Source organism: Gymnoscopelus braueri (genome assembly GCF_963280865.1).
Source record: "Gymnoscopelus braueri genome assembly, chromosome: 22".
NCBI lineage: Eukaryota > Metazoa > Chordata > Actinopteri > Myctophiformes > Myctophidae > Gymnoscopelus > Gymnoscopelus braueri.
In genome coordinates, this window is record NC_137624.1 from 8,411,738 (window position 1) to 8,427,117 (window position 15,380).

General features: G+C 40.7%; 1 protein-coding gene across 1 annotated transcript in view; it reads right to left on the minus strand.

The window, feature by feature from the left end:
- adamts6 (ADAM metallopeptidase with thrombospondin type 1 motif, 6) overlaps positions 1-15,380 on the minus strand; it is a 120,480-nt gene that overhangs the window by 79,462 nt on the left and 25,638 nt on the right. Inside the window, exons 9-10 of the mRNA XM_080419522.1 lie at positions 7,909-8,014; positions 988-1,134 (exon numbers count right to left, since the gene is read on the minus strand). Coding sequence (XP_080275648.1) covers positions 988-1,134; positions 7,909-8,014 — 253 coding nt within the window. The remainder of the gene's footprint in view (positions 1-987; positions 1,135-7,908; positions 8,015-15,380) is intronic.

Below are 15,380 nucleotides of genomic sequence, written 5' to 3' on the forward strand. Positions count from 1 at the left end.
GTCTATTTATCTCGTGCCAGTGGGTCCCTCAGTACCCCTTTCGTTGATTTGTGAATCCAAGTACCCGCTTTTTTTTCCCCCGACTCCCTAAAACTGCATAACGTCTCTGACGGGGGGAAACCTCCAAAGTGTCCAAAAGTGTTACTTTTCAGGATTCAAATTCAAAGCTAGCAAAAGTAGCCGATCCACAAACTTACGCTGTAGTATGATCAGCGTCATTTAGGGGCGTTCATTTACGAAAAAACACAAAAAGTTAGAATATAAGAGGTTTCTGCCCCGACAGCGATGATAAGCAGTTTAGCTAATCAATAGCTAAGTATTGCTTACTATTCAGTTACAGTTGTGCTAGTCAAGTTTTGGATTCGCTTCACAGATCAGCAGGTTCACACAAAGTTTGTCAACGTGATATCATTAAACATAAAACGTAAAATAAATGTTCCCATTTTCCACCTTCTCTCACATAACCCTTCGTAGGACCTCCGTGTACCCCCACCAACCCCCCAGTAGAGCGACCCTGCTCTGTTCCGTTCTATAGCCAAGCCCACAAACAAATTGTCGCTGTTGAACAGAAACCTCTTATTTCCATATTCTAACTTTTTGTGTTTTTTTCCCTTAAATTAACGCCCTATGTGTTGATACAGCGTCACACAAAAGCATCAAAAGGAGCAGATCCGCGGGCTTGTAGATCTGCTACTTTTGCTTTTTTGTTTATTTGAATTCTAAAAGGTAACAGTTTTGGACATGATGAGGTTTCTACCCAACAGAGATGTACACACACACACACACACACACACACACACACACACACACACACACACACACACACACACACACACACACACACACACACACACACACACACACACACACACACACACACACACACACACACACACACACACACACACACACACACACACACACACACACAGACAGACAGACAGACAGACAGACACACACACACACACACAGTACACTTGTACTTACTCCAGGAAGCTGGTGATGTAGTCCTTGCTGCACGCGGACCAGGAGAAGGGGTTGGTGTTGGCGGTGATGTGAGCAGCCATCAGCTTGGCCGTCTCGTGGCCTTTGGTGCCGCAGGAGTTCCCAATCCCGTCGTGGTTCATCCCGAAGCTAAAAACGAAATGAAACAATATCAAATAAATGCCGATTTACAATTTAGGCAATTTAGCAGACGCTCTTAATCCAGAGCGACTTACGGTAAGCAAAGGTAAACGCGAGGTAATACGTCAAATGCATAGAGATAGTCATCTAGGATCCTAGGTAAACCAAGAACCTAGTATCAGTCTAAACAGTATAATGTCAAAGAAATGGTCGATGATAATGGTCTGCAAATGAACCTGGCATCTGTCTAAATAACATGCTATTTAAATTACATTTGAACCTTTGCATAAGACTGCGTGCTATGGCAAGTGCTACGGGCTAAAGTGGAGTCTGAAACCGCAAGTGTATAACATTTCATTTCATACCATTGACGTATCTTTGATCAAGGGCAACAACCGTAGCACAACCCGAGGAGGTGTTTGCCTTTTGTGTCAGGCAGACAATGACAACTAACTACAGTAGCCTAACTAGAATCAGAATCATCTTTACTGTTACATCACAGGTTTACATGTGTAAAGAATAGGATGGAATTCGTCTTTGAGCAAGGAGAGAAAGATAGAAAAAACTGAGAAACATGTTGAGAATAGGCAACAAAAAAACTGTATATACAGTAGACATATAGCATAATCCAGGTGGTACAGTATGTAAATGAGGTTAGACATAAGGTGCATAAGGTTAGACACATGGGTCACTCACTAAGTACATTTACTCTATAGTTTTTACTGTAGTATTACTTTAATTGTTTGTTCAACTTTAGTTAAAAGCAGATCTGGTAATCAGCTAAATTAGTTAATATATATATATATAAGTTTTGTACTTATATATATATATTTGCTATTCAAAAATAGCAAATATACAAGCTCATAGAGCGTCACTTAGGTGCAAATCTGAATATCTATATATATTTGTAAAGCGAAAATTTTTTATGCAAATCTTTGCTTCTGGAGGTCCCTGGCACAAAATAGTTTTGAGATGGGGGGCCACGGCCAAATATGTATATCTTTTAACCCCTTCATCCATATTTTATACATTGGCTATTCAAAAATAGCAGATGTACATGCTCGCAGTGCGGCACAAATAATTTTTCAAAAAATGAAAGTGTTTGAAAAAAAATTGGGGGGGGGGGTCCACGGCCAAATACATATCAATTTGGAGGGGTCCATGGCACGGAAAAGTTTGAGAACCCCTGTTCTAAAGTGTTCCAGTGGGATATTACGTGTAGGATGTGTCCCCTCGCGGCCCTGCGCTGGCTGTTAAAAGGTGGCAGTCTGCGTGTGCTGCTGGGAAACAGCTGTGTGAAAGGCATCAGGGGTCAGAGGTCAAGCTCCTGTCTGGAGCTCCACAGGAACGGCAGAGTTCTAATCAGCACTCTGAAAGCCCCGCCCCGCCTGTCAATCAATAACCTGCAGGTTGGAACAGGCTCTGAGGGGAGGAGAGAAAAGGGGGTCTTCTTCTTTCTGGACAAATCAACGCACTTATAGACGTCGTTCTCAAACCTTACAATTTCAAGGACGAGCCAGGTTTGATTTGCAATTAGGCCACGGCGGACCCCCATTTGATGTAATTGGGTTTTCTTTTTTTTTTCATCCCTGCTACCCCCCAATTTACGTTGTAAAATGGTCAATTTAACTCTGAGAGTGTAACAAATAGAACTGGTTCTCACGTTGAGAACCAGTTGCAAGAGAGCAGTGGTTCTCAGTGGTGGTCCTTGAGGGGGTTCCAGGGGGTCCCCCTCAAGCTTTGCTTTTTTCTCCAAAAAACATTCAAACAATTTGGAATTTTTTTTAATATTCTTGAAACATTTTAACAACACAAATCTTGTATGGGGGGTCCCTGGCACAACATATTTTCAGATGGGGGGGGGGGGGGTCCGCAGCCAAATTCATATGAATTTGAGGGGGTCCTTGGCATGAAAACGTTTGAGAACCACTGTACTAGAGAAGATCAAGACTATAAGCCAACACGCTGTAAAACGCGGCAAAAGCTGCAAAGCGACCAAGCGTGGCCTGCATGCGTTACAGCTGCGCTCATACCAGCAGTGACAGAGGGACAGGCTACTGTCAATGAAAGACACAGACTGACGCCCGACACTTGAGACGCTTGACAGTTAAGCTGGCTTCAACTTTTTTTCCCCCCTAACGCTGCAATGATGCAGCGAAAACGTTAATAAACCATAGTGTATTGTTTTCGTTTGAGCATTTCCTCTCACCTTCTCTCTCTCTCTCTCTCTCTCTCTCCACACAATTCCTAATACGTAAATTCCATGATACGTAACCCCCCCCCCCACCCCCCCCCCCCGCATTGTGAACACAGCATGAGTCAACGTTGACGCGTGGCTCAGGCGTAAATGACAAGGGTAGGGTTTAAACAACACGCAGAAACACTTAAAGGATGACTTCACCTTTTTTCAACCTATGTTCAAAATCTACTCGGTCTGTCACTGTCTACCGGTGACAGCATCATTAGGCAGGTTTTTTCAAAGATTTCAAATTTTCTATTTAGATTTTCATTAACGCAAGAACGATGGCTTCCATTACAGCGTGCTAACTTTCCAGGAATAGAAAGCCTGCCGTTTCTTTTAGCTTGGAGTCCCCATCGATGATGTCACTGGTAGGCGGGCTTCTGAACTGTCCACAGCCCTCCTCTGAGACACAGAGTGAGTAGACAAAAATGGTCCCATATCATAGTGAACATTAGTGAGGACCAATTATATGAAGATAAGTTGAAAATGGGTGAAGTCGTCCTTTAACGCCAGAATGAGTTTACTGTACAATACATATCTTTCCGTTGACAGAAAAGGGGGCAGGAATCGTTGGGAGAGAGAGAGAGAGAGAGAAGGGGAAGTGGAAAAATGCTGAAACAAAAACATTATGATTGTCTGCGTCATTGAGAGACGGTGAAAGACTTTGAAGCCGGCTCAAACGTTTTTGTAGCGCGTCACCCCTCGTCACGCTGCTCAAGTGTCGGGTGTCACTTTGTAGCTTTGTGACGCTTGGCTTCCATTGGAAATGTCCTGCGGCCTTGAGTTGCTTTGTCACTGCTAGTGTGAACTCAGCATTAGTGTTGAATTCACTCCAAAGAGTGTACAAATGGAACCAAATGGACCCGCAAGAGTCTCCAGAGTTAATGCTGCACTATGTAACTTTCCTGTTCTATCCCGGATTTATTCATGTCAAACCAGAACAGGGTCTAGAAGTCTCAATAGAAAAGCAGGGAGAACAAATACAACCACCCCGATTGTATGAGTTATATTGTATTTACATACTCCATGCCATACAGAGTGGATAAAATAGCATTTTATTCACTAAGAAAGTTGCATAATACAGTTATACATTAAAGGTGCTGTAAGTGATATTTATTTGTTAAAGTGTTAAATAACTGTGTATTTCCTGAGCAACCATTGCTATAGAGTGTTTGTTCAGTAACAGTCAGGGGTTAGAAAACAGAAAATACATTTTCAGGTCAGGATACCAATTCCTATTCAGGAGAACTTATACAAGTATACATGATTTTAAAAAAGTGAAACTGGAAGTGCAAAATTGGAACTGGAACACTATTAAAATAAGTTGAAGCTGATAAACGGGTGCTCTTTCATGATTTAAACTTCTGTTTACTGAAGAGCTGCAGAGACAGGGAGACCCCTGTTACTGAACAAATACTCTCTAGCAATGTTAACTATCATATATGTAGAGCTTTAACCTTTTAACAACAACTTTTAGTTTTACCAAAAACTACTGTGTCGTCTGTGATTGTTGCATAAGCTGCTTTTTTGGGGGGGGGGGGGGGGGGTAGGGAGATCATCTGGCAATCAGAACGTTCTGAGCTTGTAGATCAGCTATTTTTGGTGTGATTTGGTGTAGACAGAAGAAAAGTGATTTAAGTACAGAGCTAACTCGGGTTCAGTTTACTAAGCCTAAGTGCACGGGTCTTCAACAGGGGGTCCTCAGAGGTACAACAGGGGGGCCGCCAAATCTGTGTGTGATAGGATATACCACTTGAACCCTAGCATCCCTATTCTGAGGAGAACATTAGACAAAAAGGGCAGATCTACAAGCTCACAACGCCTCGTAGGGCTTGCTGATCTGCCATTTTTGGTTTGGTGGTGTAGAGGGAAAAAGGAGCAGACTGTTCTACCGAGTGAAAAGTCAGGTTTACTAAGTATTGACGGTTTAAGTGGTTGAATGTCTGAAGAGACAACAAGAGTGCAACACTGATGATAGTGCTGTCAAACAAGTCTATGAAACTATGAAATCTATGAAAAAGTTTAAACTGCAACACAATTTTATACAAAATGTAGTAAGGGTCCCTGCTTCATCTCTCTCTCAGCTAAGGGGTCCTTGGCCTGAAAAACGTTGAAGACCCTGCCTGGCCTAGAGGGTTTTTGAAGTGGTCACCAAAGCCCAATAATGAATCATCGTAACAATTCATTTTCTTTCTTTTCTTTTTTTTTACTTTATCTGTCTGAGTATAATATTAAAAGTTAAAAGCTCACATTACAGCAAAGGAAGTCAAACGTTTTTTTCCTTTTCCTATACTGTCCCGAAAGCACAAATCAGATCTAATGCATATAACAAACGCGGGCCACATCGCACAGCCTCCAAACCTGTTTTTCTAAGGCCCGGCGTTTATGACATTTTAGCCTACTCTGGAAATAAATCAGGCAACCGGTTGAAACCCCCGCTGCAGCCTGTTTTTTCTTTTTTTATAACGTCCTCTCTCCAAGCAGAGACTATTTTTACAACAGGCCCCGTAACAGAAGCAGACATAAGACATAATAAAGGAAATCGCCATCTCGCTGAACCCCACCAGAGGGGGATACGTAGACTAATACATCATCATTATTTTGCTTTATATTCAGGAAGAGAGAGCCAGAGGTATGTGGACACACACGGATACCTCGTATGTCCAAAAAAAAAACGGTTCCTTTTTTTTATTATTATTCTTAAAAAGGTAGGGTAAGTGATATTCTTTTGTTAAAATAAGTGTTACATAGCTCTTTATTCTGATAGTACTCATTGCTATTGGGTGTTTGTTCAGTAACAGGAGTCTCTCCATGTCTCTCCCAGCTCTTTATTAAACAGAAAATGCATTTTAAGGTCGGGATACCAATTTTATCCAATCAGGATAGAGAACTCACACAGGATACCGATTAAATGAGTGGAATTGAAAGTGATGACACAAAGAAATGAGCAGATTTTTTAAAAACTGGAACACTATAAAAACAAAGCTGATAAATGGGTACTCTTTCCTGATTGGCTGGAATTTTGCAACCCACCTGAAAAGGTCTTTTCTGTTTATCAAAGTGCTGGAGAGACAGGAAGACCCCTGTTACTGAACAAACACTCTATATAGCAATGATTACTATAAGAATATAGTGCTTTAACCTTTTAACAAAAAACTTTTTTTTTTATTCAAATAATTAAAAGACGATCTACAGGCTCACAACGTTGTGAGCTTGTAGATCGGCTATTTTCACTACAAATTAGGCGTTCATTTATGAAAAAAAATACACATAAAAAGTTGAAATATGGAGATACGAGCTTTTCTCGCTCAACGGTGACGATTTGCATGAGGATATATGTGGACATACAGTTCAAGACGCCCGCTGAGGAAAAAGGCAACAAGGCCAGGTCTGGTAAAGGCCAGCAATAAAGCTATGTGAACTGGTGGTTCAGTTAGTGTAACGCCTGGGTTTCGAACCCAGGTCTCCCGCATAGAATGCCAACATCTTATCCACTAGCCTAAAGGATAATTTTCCCTTGACCAGGGGAGATATTAGGCTATTGGTCATCAGGCACTGAGGCTCTGAATCACTACTGATACACTAGCCATACTACAATAGAAAAAAATACTCTGTTACAAGTAGAAAGTCCTGTATTCAACAGTTTACTTGAGTAAAAGTAAACAACATTTTTCTAACAGAGTTTATTGGCTATTTTCGAAAAGACATAGTATAAAATAGGGTTTCATATGATATTGGTTAAAGTATGTTATTGTTTTGTAATAATAATCTAAACCGAACGTTACTAGTGACTGAAGCTTTCAAATAATCGTAGTGGAGTAAAAAAGTACAATATTTGCCTCTGACATCAGATGTAGTGGAGAAGAAGCATAAAAAAACAGAAGTAAAAGTACCTCAGAATGCAGTACTTGAGTAAATGTACTTAGTTACTTTCCACCACTGCCTATGTTTGTTCAAGAGGAATCATACAGCAAGAGAGAGAGAGAGAGAGAGAGAGAGAGAGAGAGAGAGAGAGAGAGAGAGAGAGCATCAACAAAATAAAGTACAAAGAACAGAAAAAACGTGTTCCATTTGCAAAGATGGAAATAGAAAAGAGGGAGAATCCAGAAGTTGACGGGACATGTTAGAACACTGTTTCCCAAACATTGGTTCGGGACCCAATTTTTCAAAAGTATTTCATTTTGGGTCATGTAGACCTTCCTCAGGTATGATCTTCTCTTGAACTTTCAAGTGGCAGTGTGCCGGTATATCTTTTAAGATTGATCTCACCTACTGTTTGTCGTCTACGCACCTGCTTTTAAACTTCAAACCGGGTGTGCGGAAGTTCTATTTCACATGAATATAATCAAAAATTCGAATAATTTCCATAAAATAAAATAAAATAAAAAAACGTTTAAGAAGTACTGAAAATAGCAGAGCTTTTAGATCTGCTATTTTCACTGGTTTGGGTCCCCGGGCAAAACATTTCATTGACATTTAATCTTGAGCTAAAATGTTTGGGAAGCACTGGTGTCAGAAGATGTTGGAGCAACAACACTCACTTGTGGCCGATCTCGTGTGCGATGGTGAAAGCAGAACCAAGGCCAATGTCTTCATTGATGCTGCAACTTCTCTCTGGCTCGCACATTCCAGCAACGGAGGCCAAGCCTGTACGCACACGCACACGCACACACACACACACACACACACATTTTTGTATTACTACACTTGTTGTGTGAGTGAGGATATCCACATTTTAGGATGTCAATTTTATGAATGCCATTTTTAACCTAACCCTAAGGTGTTATGCACCGATCTACAAGCTCACAACGCGCTGCAACGCATTGTGAGCTTGTAACTCAGCGATTTTCGGCTTGCAACGCTGGTGCGCAACTAAGTATAAATCAGGTCGTAACCTAATCACCTAAACCTAAGCTCTAAATATCTCTCTAATCTAAACTCTAATTTATGGATTTTGTTTAATCATAAAATATTTGTTTTCTTGTGAGGATCAGGAAAATTGTCCTCACAAGCATAGTAATACAAGTACAATCACAGACACAAACGTACAAACATCAGGGTCAGGTCAAGGTGACACATTCTTAGTCAGGGTCATAAAAGAAAGGGATTCCACTTAATCACAGTAAAATGTAAAAATAAAAATGTTAATTTATCCATTTGTACCCCTGAGTGATACAAGATGTAACCAAATGGACCCGTTGTACACTCTCAGAGTTAATCCGTTAAGCCCGGGAACGCATCTGTGTCATTTTAAATTTTATTTTGCTATTTATTTTGAAAATGTGTGAAAAGTTTTGAAAATCTTTGAATATATATACATTCTTAACTCAACAAAATATTACTATTTGAGATGGGGGGGGGGGGGTCCGCGAACAAATACATATCATTTTGGGGGTCCTTGGCATGACAAAGTTTGAGAACCACTGATATTATAGCAACATACGTTTTTTCAAAAAGCTGTTTTTTAAGGATTTAGAAGGCATTTGTAGATTGAAGGCACTCTGTGTCGTGCTATGAGCTTGTATATCGGCTATTTTTGAATAGCCAAAGTATAAGATAATGGTTAAAGTGGTTAAAATCTAGAATGACAGATGCGTTCCCGGTCTTAATGGGTTAAACGAAACGCTCAGGTTTTCACAGTTGTTTGACCTCTGCGGTGCTTAATGTGGTGCCCAGTGGAGAAATGGTACGTTTTCCCAGTCACTCCTAGAGTCACCGTGGGGAATAGAGTTTAGCATTACTGGCTAGACTTTTAGCCTGTCTCAACATACAGTTACTGCTTGAAAATGTCTAGACGAGAGCTAGATTTATACATTTCAATGCATGTAACAAGGGACCACCTAGGTAATACAAGCCAAGGAAGGGAATATAAGAACCCCCAAAAAAGCAGACCATCAGAAATGTAGATGTTTTCCACATTTAAAAAATCTTTGAGTAAGAAAGAGAAAGGGGGGAAAGGAAAGAGAGGAACTGAGGGAGAAGTAGAGAGAAAGAGAGAGGTGTTTGTTCTAGACCCCCCCCCCTCCCAAACAAACCCAGGTGACATAATTAGTTCCTTTTTACGGCGTGCCGTCTATCACAGGGTCTGTTTGTTTGTTTGTTTGTTTGTTTGTTTGTTTGTCTGTCTGTCTGACTGACTGTCTGGAGATGATCTCACAAACCACTGGACTGAACTGATTCAGCGGCTACATTTTAATGCACGCTGCCAGGACGACCACAGAAGTCATTTTTTTCACATAATGTTTTATACTTTGTGTGTGTGCAGGTGTGTGCGTGTGCGCACACACTCGTGCTGGCATGCGCGTGTATGTCAAGGCAAGGTTGTTGTATGTTTAGCACATTTCAACAACAAGGCAGTTCAATGTACTTTACACAGAACATCAAGCAAAGGAAACGCAATTATACAATGACATTAGGATTAGGATTAGGATACAAAATAAGTAAAAATGTACAGATACAGTTACAGTGTAGATGAGAAAAGTAACTCAATCAAAGGCAGCGGCAAACAGAAAGGTCATTAGTTGCGTTTTAAAAGAAATAATGGCAGCAGACCTGCGGTTTTCTGGGAGTTTGTTCCAGATATGTGGTGCATAAAGAGATAAATGCACCTTCCCCACGTTTATTTAAATTTTTTGTTGACAGAAAGCAGACTTTCCCCAGGTGACCTGAGAGATCTGGATAGTTCATGATATCGTACCAGATCAGAAAAGTATTTGGGGCCTAAAATCATTAAAAGCTTTGTGGACCAACAGCAGAATTTGAAATCAATTCTTTGACACACAGGGAGCCAGAGTAAGGATTTAAGAACTGGAGTGATATGCTCCACTTTCTTGGTATTAATAAGAACTCGAGCAGCAGCGTTCTGAATCAAGCATGCCTGTCTTTGCATCATAAACTGTACGAGTGGAAAATTATAATGGATGCAAATGAAGACCATCTAACCCAGTGGTTCTCAAAGTGGGATCCGGGGACCCCAGGGGGAGAAATAGAGGTCCCCCCAGCAAAAAATCTATTAATATAGCATCAAAATCTGTTTAATCACTTTACCCCCAGTGTCTTCTGCTATTTGAAAATAGCCACAAAATCCTTTCTGATGGGGGTCCGCAGCCAAATACATTTTAATTTGGGGGCCATGAAATAGTTTGACTACCGCTGGTAAGTAAGTACAGTCTACTCTAGCCAATAAAGCCCTATTCAATAAATTCATTCACATTTTTGCCCAAAATAGGGACACCAGGTTGAAATTGGTTTAAGTGTGATAGTAATTTGAATGGTTTCACACCTGTAAAGAAAGTTAAAACATAGGCCTATGCATAACAATTTAAACGCAGGCTTGGATTTGCTGGGGGAATGGGAGGGGGATCCATGCTTCTGCTTTTGACATCCATCCCCTCTCTGGTTATTCATTTTTATGTGGGGGTATGTTTTATCCCTGCCTCTGGTCAGACTGGATTAAATACATGGGTTTCTTTTTAGGAAATATAGACTGTCTGATATGTTTGGAGAAAAAAAAATGCGATAATAATATTGCAATTTAACGCGGCACTATGTAACCTTTTTTATGAATAAAGTGTAATTTTGTCCAATCTGTATAGTAGAGTATGTTAATACAATATCACCCATACAATTGGATTGGTTGTATTTAGTCTCCCTGCTCTTCTATTGAGACATTTAGATCATGTCAAAGGTCACCTAGACACATGATCTGACACGAAAAGGTCATGATTACATTTATCCCCTGAGCAAGCAGGAAGGCTCTATTAGCTCAAGGGTAAAAATGTCAGCACCTGTGCAGGAAACAGGGTTCAAATCCAGGGTAGAAGAGGAAAGTTACATAGTGCAGCTTTAACCCTGGTGTCCATATTTTAGGCAACTTTTGGTGTAGATGAAACAAAGTAGAGGGCCAAGTATACTGACCCGTGGGAGACCCCAGTCAACGAAGTACAGTATACAGGGTTTAAATGGTTGAAGTAAAACCTCAGAGTTCTTAAAACTAAAAAGAAATTTGATGTTTCTTTCCCCGGGACCAAACCTGTGTGTCTGAGGACCCCCAAGGGTCTTTGAGGGGGTGCACGGGGGTCCGCAGCCAAATGAGGAACCATTTAAACACTATTATTCTATAGTATTATTCACACTATTCTATTCTTTGGCTATTTCGAAAATAGCCGATCTGCAATCTTTTTTGAAAATCTTTGAATGTATGGGAAATGTTTTGTTTTGTGACTTTTTGAACACTTCTGAAATTCTTTTGAGCATTTTTTAATGTTTTCTATTTCTCGATAAAAACAGATTTGTAATTTTTTTGTAATGTTTTTTTAAATAATAAGAAAAAATACGAATACGAATCCTAAAAAGAAAAGGAGATATTTACTCACTACCCCCCAAAAAATGGGGTCCCGACCCATTGTATGGGAACCCCTGGTATAGGGGAGGAGGAGGAGGAGGAGGAGGAGGAAGGAGGAGTTTTTGGGAGAGACGTCGAGGAAGCCAAGCAGATGCCATGGCAATTAAAAGCAAGCGGGGAATGTGACGAATGCGCTGGACCTGTCAAACCACCCCCGAAGTCACAATATTACCTCCAAGATATATTGTACTGCCTGTAGGGCCTTCACACAGATAAGATGTGGCAAAAGGGGCAGGAGGAGGAGGAGGAGGAGGAGGAGGAGGAGGGGGCTTCTGCAGCACACAGCGTTATTGTAGTTAAACTAACCACATCGTCGCTGTCAGGGGAAGAAACCTCTTATCGCCTTCATATTCAATTTTTTTGTGTTTTCTTTGCGTAAATTAACGACCCTACTTGATCATACTACAGCGCCACGCAAAAGCATCAAAAGTAGCAGATCTACACGCGGACCCCCATCTGAATCCTTAAAAGTAACAGTTTTGGACATATGATAGAAACTAGAAGTGTGTGTGTGCGCGTGTGTTTAACGAGGCGTTTACCAAAACATTATAACTAGCTGGAAATGTATGTGTATTTACAAAACAAACTAAAGCAAACTGACATCACAGAAAATGTCCTCAGTTTTAGTCTTTGAAAAAAAAAAAAAAAAAAAAAGTGACTACCCCTTGCTCATGACTGCCCATATTACAATAAAAACATAAAACAGTAAAACTAGCAAACCAGCTTCAAAAAATTAAGTAAAACTAATTGAAATTTGAAACGTGAAAAAAATAAAACTATAATAACCTTGTTTCTACCACCACCACCACCATATCGCCTCTATCGGGTGGAAACCTCATATGTCCAAAACTGTTTGTGCGACGCTGCGGTATTATCAAGTTAATTTACGAAAAAAACGACAGCAATATGACCCACTCTATCTGTCTCCTGCATGCTGCAACACTCCCTCTAATTGTCCTTTTCCCCTCTCTGTGTTCCCTTTCAAGCTATTCTTCTCCCCCATCTAGTCTTAAATCTCAATCTTTTCCCCGTACTTCCCCCGTATATCCCTAAATTGTCTCTTTGTTTTCTTTTACACATTAAACGGCTTCTCCTTTCAACCCAGGGGGAAGTGTAAACACATGACGTAAAATTAGATACCGGTGGAAGCGGATATGTTTGTTTATTATTTATTTTTTACTTAAGTTAAAGTCCCAATACCACTATGTAGGTGGTATTTACTTGTCTTTTACAAGTAAAAGACCTGCATTAAAAAAAATGTCAGTAAAAAGTACCAAAGCACTGGCATCAAAATGTACTTAGAGTCCCATTTCAAATCATCATACTATTGATTTGTAATTAGTAATGCATTAATGTGCTCATCACTTTAATGGTGCAGCTGATAAAGTTAGGGTTGCTTTAGTACTTAACCCATTAAGACCTGAGGCCGATTCTTCATATGCCTTCTAAATCAGTAGTTCTCATGCCAAGGACCCCTAAAATTATATGTATTTGGCCGCGGACCCCCATCTGAAAATGTGTTGTGCAGCAGGGACCCCACAGAAGAGAGGATTTGTGTAGAAGATTAAACATTTTTGAAACACCTTCAAGATTTTTCAAAACATTTATAAAATTAGCAGATGTACACGCTCGCAGCGCAGCACTAAGTGACGCGCTGTGAGCTTGTATATCTGCTATTTTTGAGAACCACAGGCACACAGGAGTGCGGGGAGTTACATGCAACAAATGGCCCGTCAAGCCGGGACTCGAACTAAGGACTCGCTGTCAGGCATTAGAGCCCATGTGGTTGATTTGACTGATTTATTGATTGATTGATTGATTGATTGATTGATTGATTGATTGATTGAATGATTGTTTTTATTTGTATTTATAATATGGAGATAAGAGGTTTCTGCCCGACAGCGACGATGTGAATGTAATCCAATAGAGGGAGCAACACTGCGGCACAACAAAAGTGATGTAAAAAAAAATTACGGGACTGCTTCGTAAAACGGCATGTACTCTGATTGGTTGGGAAGATGAGGTAAGTGCAGCTGTTACTCAAAGTTGTGCTTATACTACAGTGATAGTTACTTTGTATCAGTGCAACTGTGGGAGGGGAAAGGAGAGGGTGATGGGAGCACATTTAGACTGGATCTGTGTACGTAGACTTGTACACAACACAGGTCCGGGCCTAACCCAGCCACACTGGGCCACTATAAGGAGGATCTTCTCAAACCTAATCTCTAGTAGTCAGCTCTACTGGCCTCCTGGCAAGTGCACTTAAAGGGATAGTTCACCCCCAAAATGGCTTTTTCTATCGATTAGTCACCCCATGGAGATGACCGGCAGCGGTTCCGGTAGGAGACACAAAGAGTCTCCTTTGTGTCTGCTGCCGGAACCTCTGCCTACCGGTCCGCTGGTCATCACATTATTGGCTTAGGAATGCGACAAAAACAAAACAATATCCATGAATTCAAGTTTCCCTGGGGTGACTAATCGATAGAATTTTTTTAAACTATCCCTTTAAACCTCTCCAAATGATGCAGAATGCCGCAGCACGCTTGGTCTTCCACCAAAATGTTCACATGTCTCCCCCTTCTCCGCTCCCTCCATTGGCTCCCATACAGTTACTGCCCGCACAGAGTACAAAACACTGATGTTGGCCTACAAAGCAACCAAAGGTATGGCACCCCCGTATCTTCAAAGCCTGATCCCTCCCGCTCACTCAGATCAGCTAACACAGGGAAGCTGTCTGAACCTTCGCTAAAACATCCGGGACAACGCTCCACACGTCCCAGACTCTTCTCCCTTCTGGCTCCCAAACTGTGGAATGAACTCCCCATTGCAGTCAGAAATGCAGATTCACTCCCAATTTTCAGCCTTCATCTGAAGACTCACCTCTTCAGACTCCACCTTATCCCGTAGCACTTGCCCTAGCCTCAACGAACTTGCAGGCTTATGCAAAGGCTAAAATGTAACTTAGATAGCATGTTACAGTATGTAGACAGATGCCAGGTCATTGTTGACCTGGCATCATATAGTGTGTATAGTTTCAATGTACAGATTATTGTTTTTTTGGGATATTCTACTGTTAGACTGATGATAGGTTCTTGGTTTACTTATGATCCTAGATTACTAATTCTATGCATTTGATGAATTACCTTGTGTTGTCCTTACTTACAGTAAATCACTCTGGATTAAGAGTGTCTGCTAAATGCCTAAATTGTAAATTGTAAAAAACCCATTAAGACCTGAGCCCGATTCAAAAAATATCTTGTAAACAGCTTTCTGAAAATCCTATGTTGCTAGGTCAGTGGTGCTCAAAATTACATGTATTTGGCTGCAGAGATTTGAGTTAAACATATTCGCTTTAAAAAATATATATATTCAAAGATTTGCACAAATGAAAAAAAGATACAAAATTGCTGATCTACAAGCTCATAGGGGGCACGAAGTGATGCGCTATGAGCTTGTATATCTGCTATTGTTTAATAAACAAAGAGAAAACCAATGTGCTATATAGCTAAAATCTAAAATGACACAGATGCTTCCCAACATGTAATGTTGTTGTTAGTAGGAATAAACACAGGAGGCAGTTGACTAAAAAAGGGGGAGGAGCCAAACCAG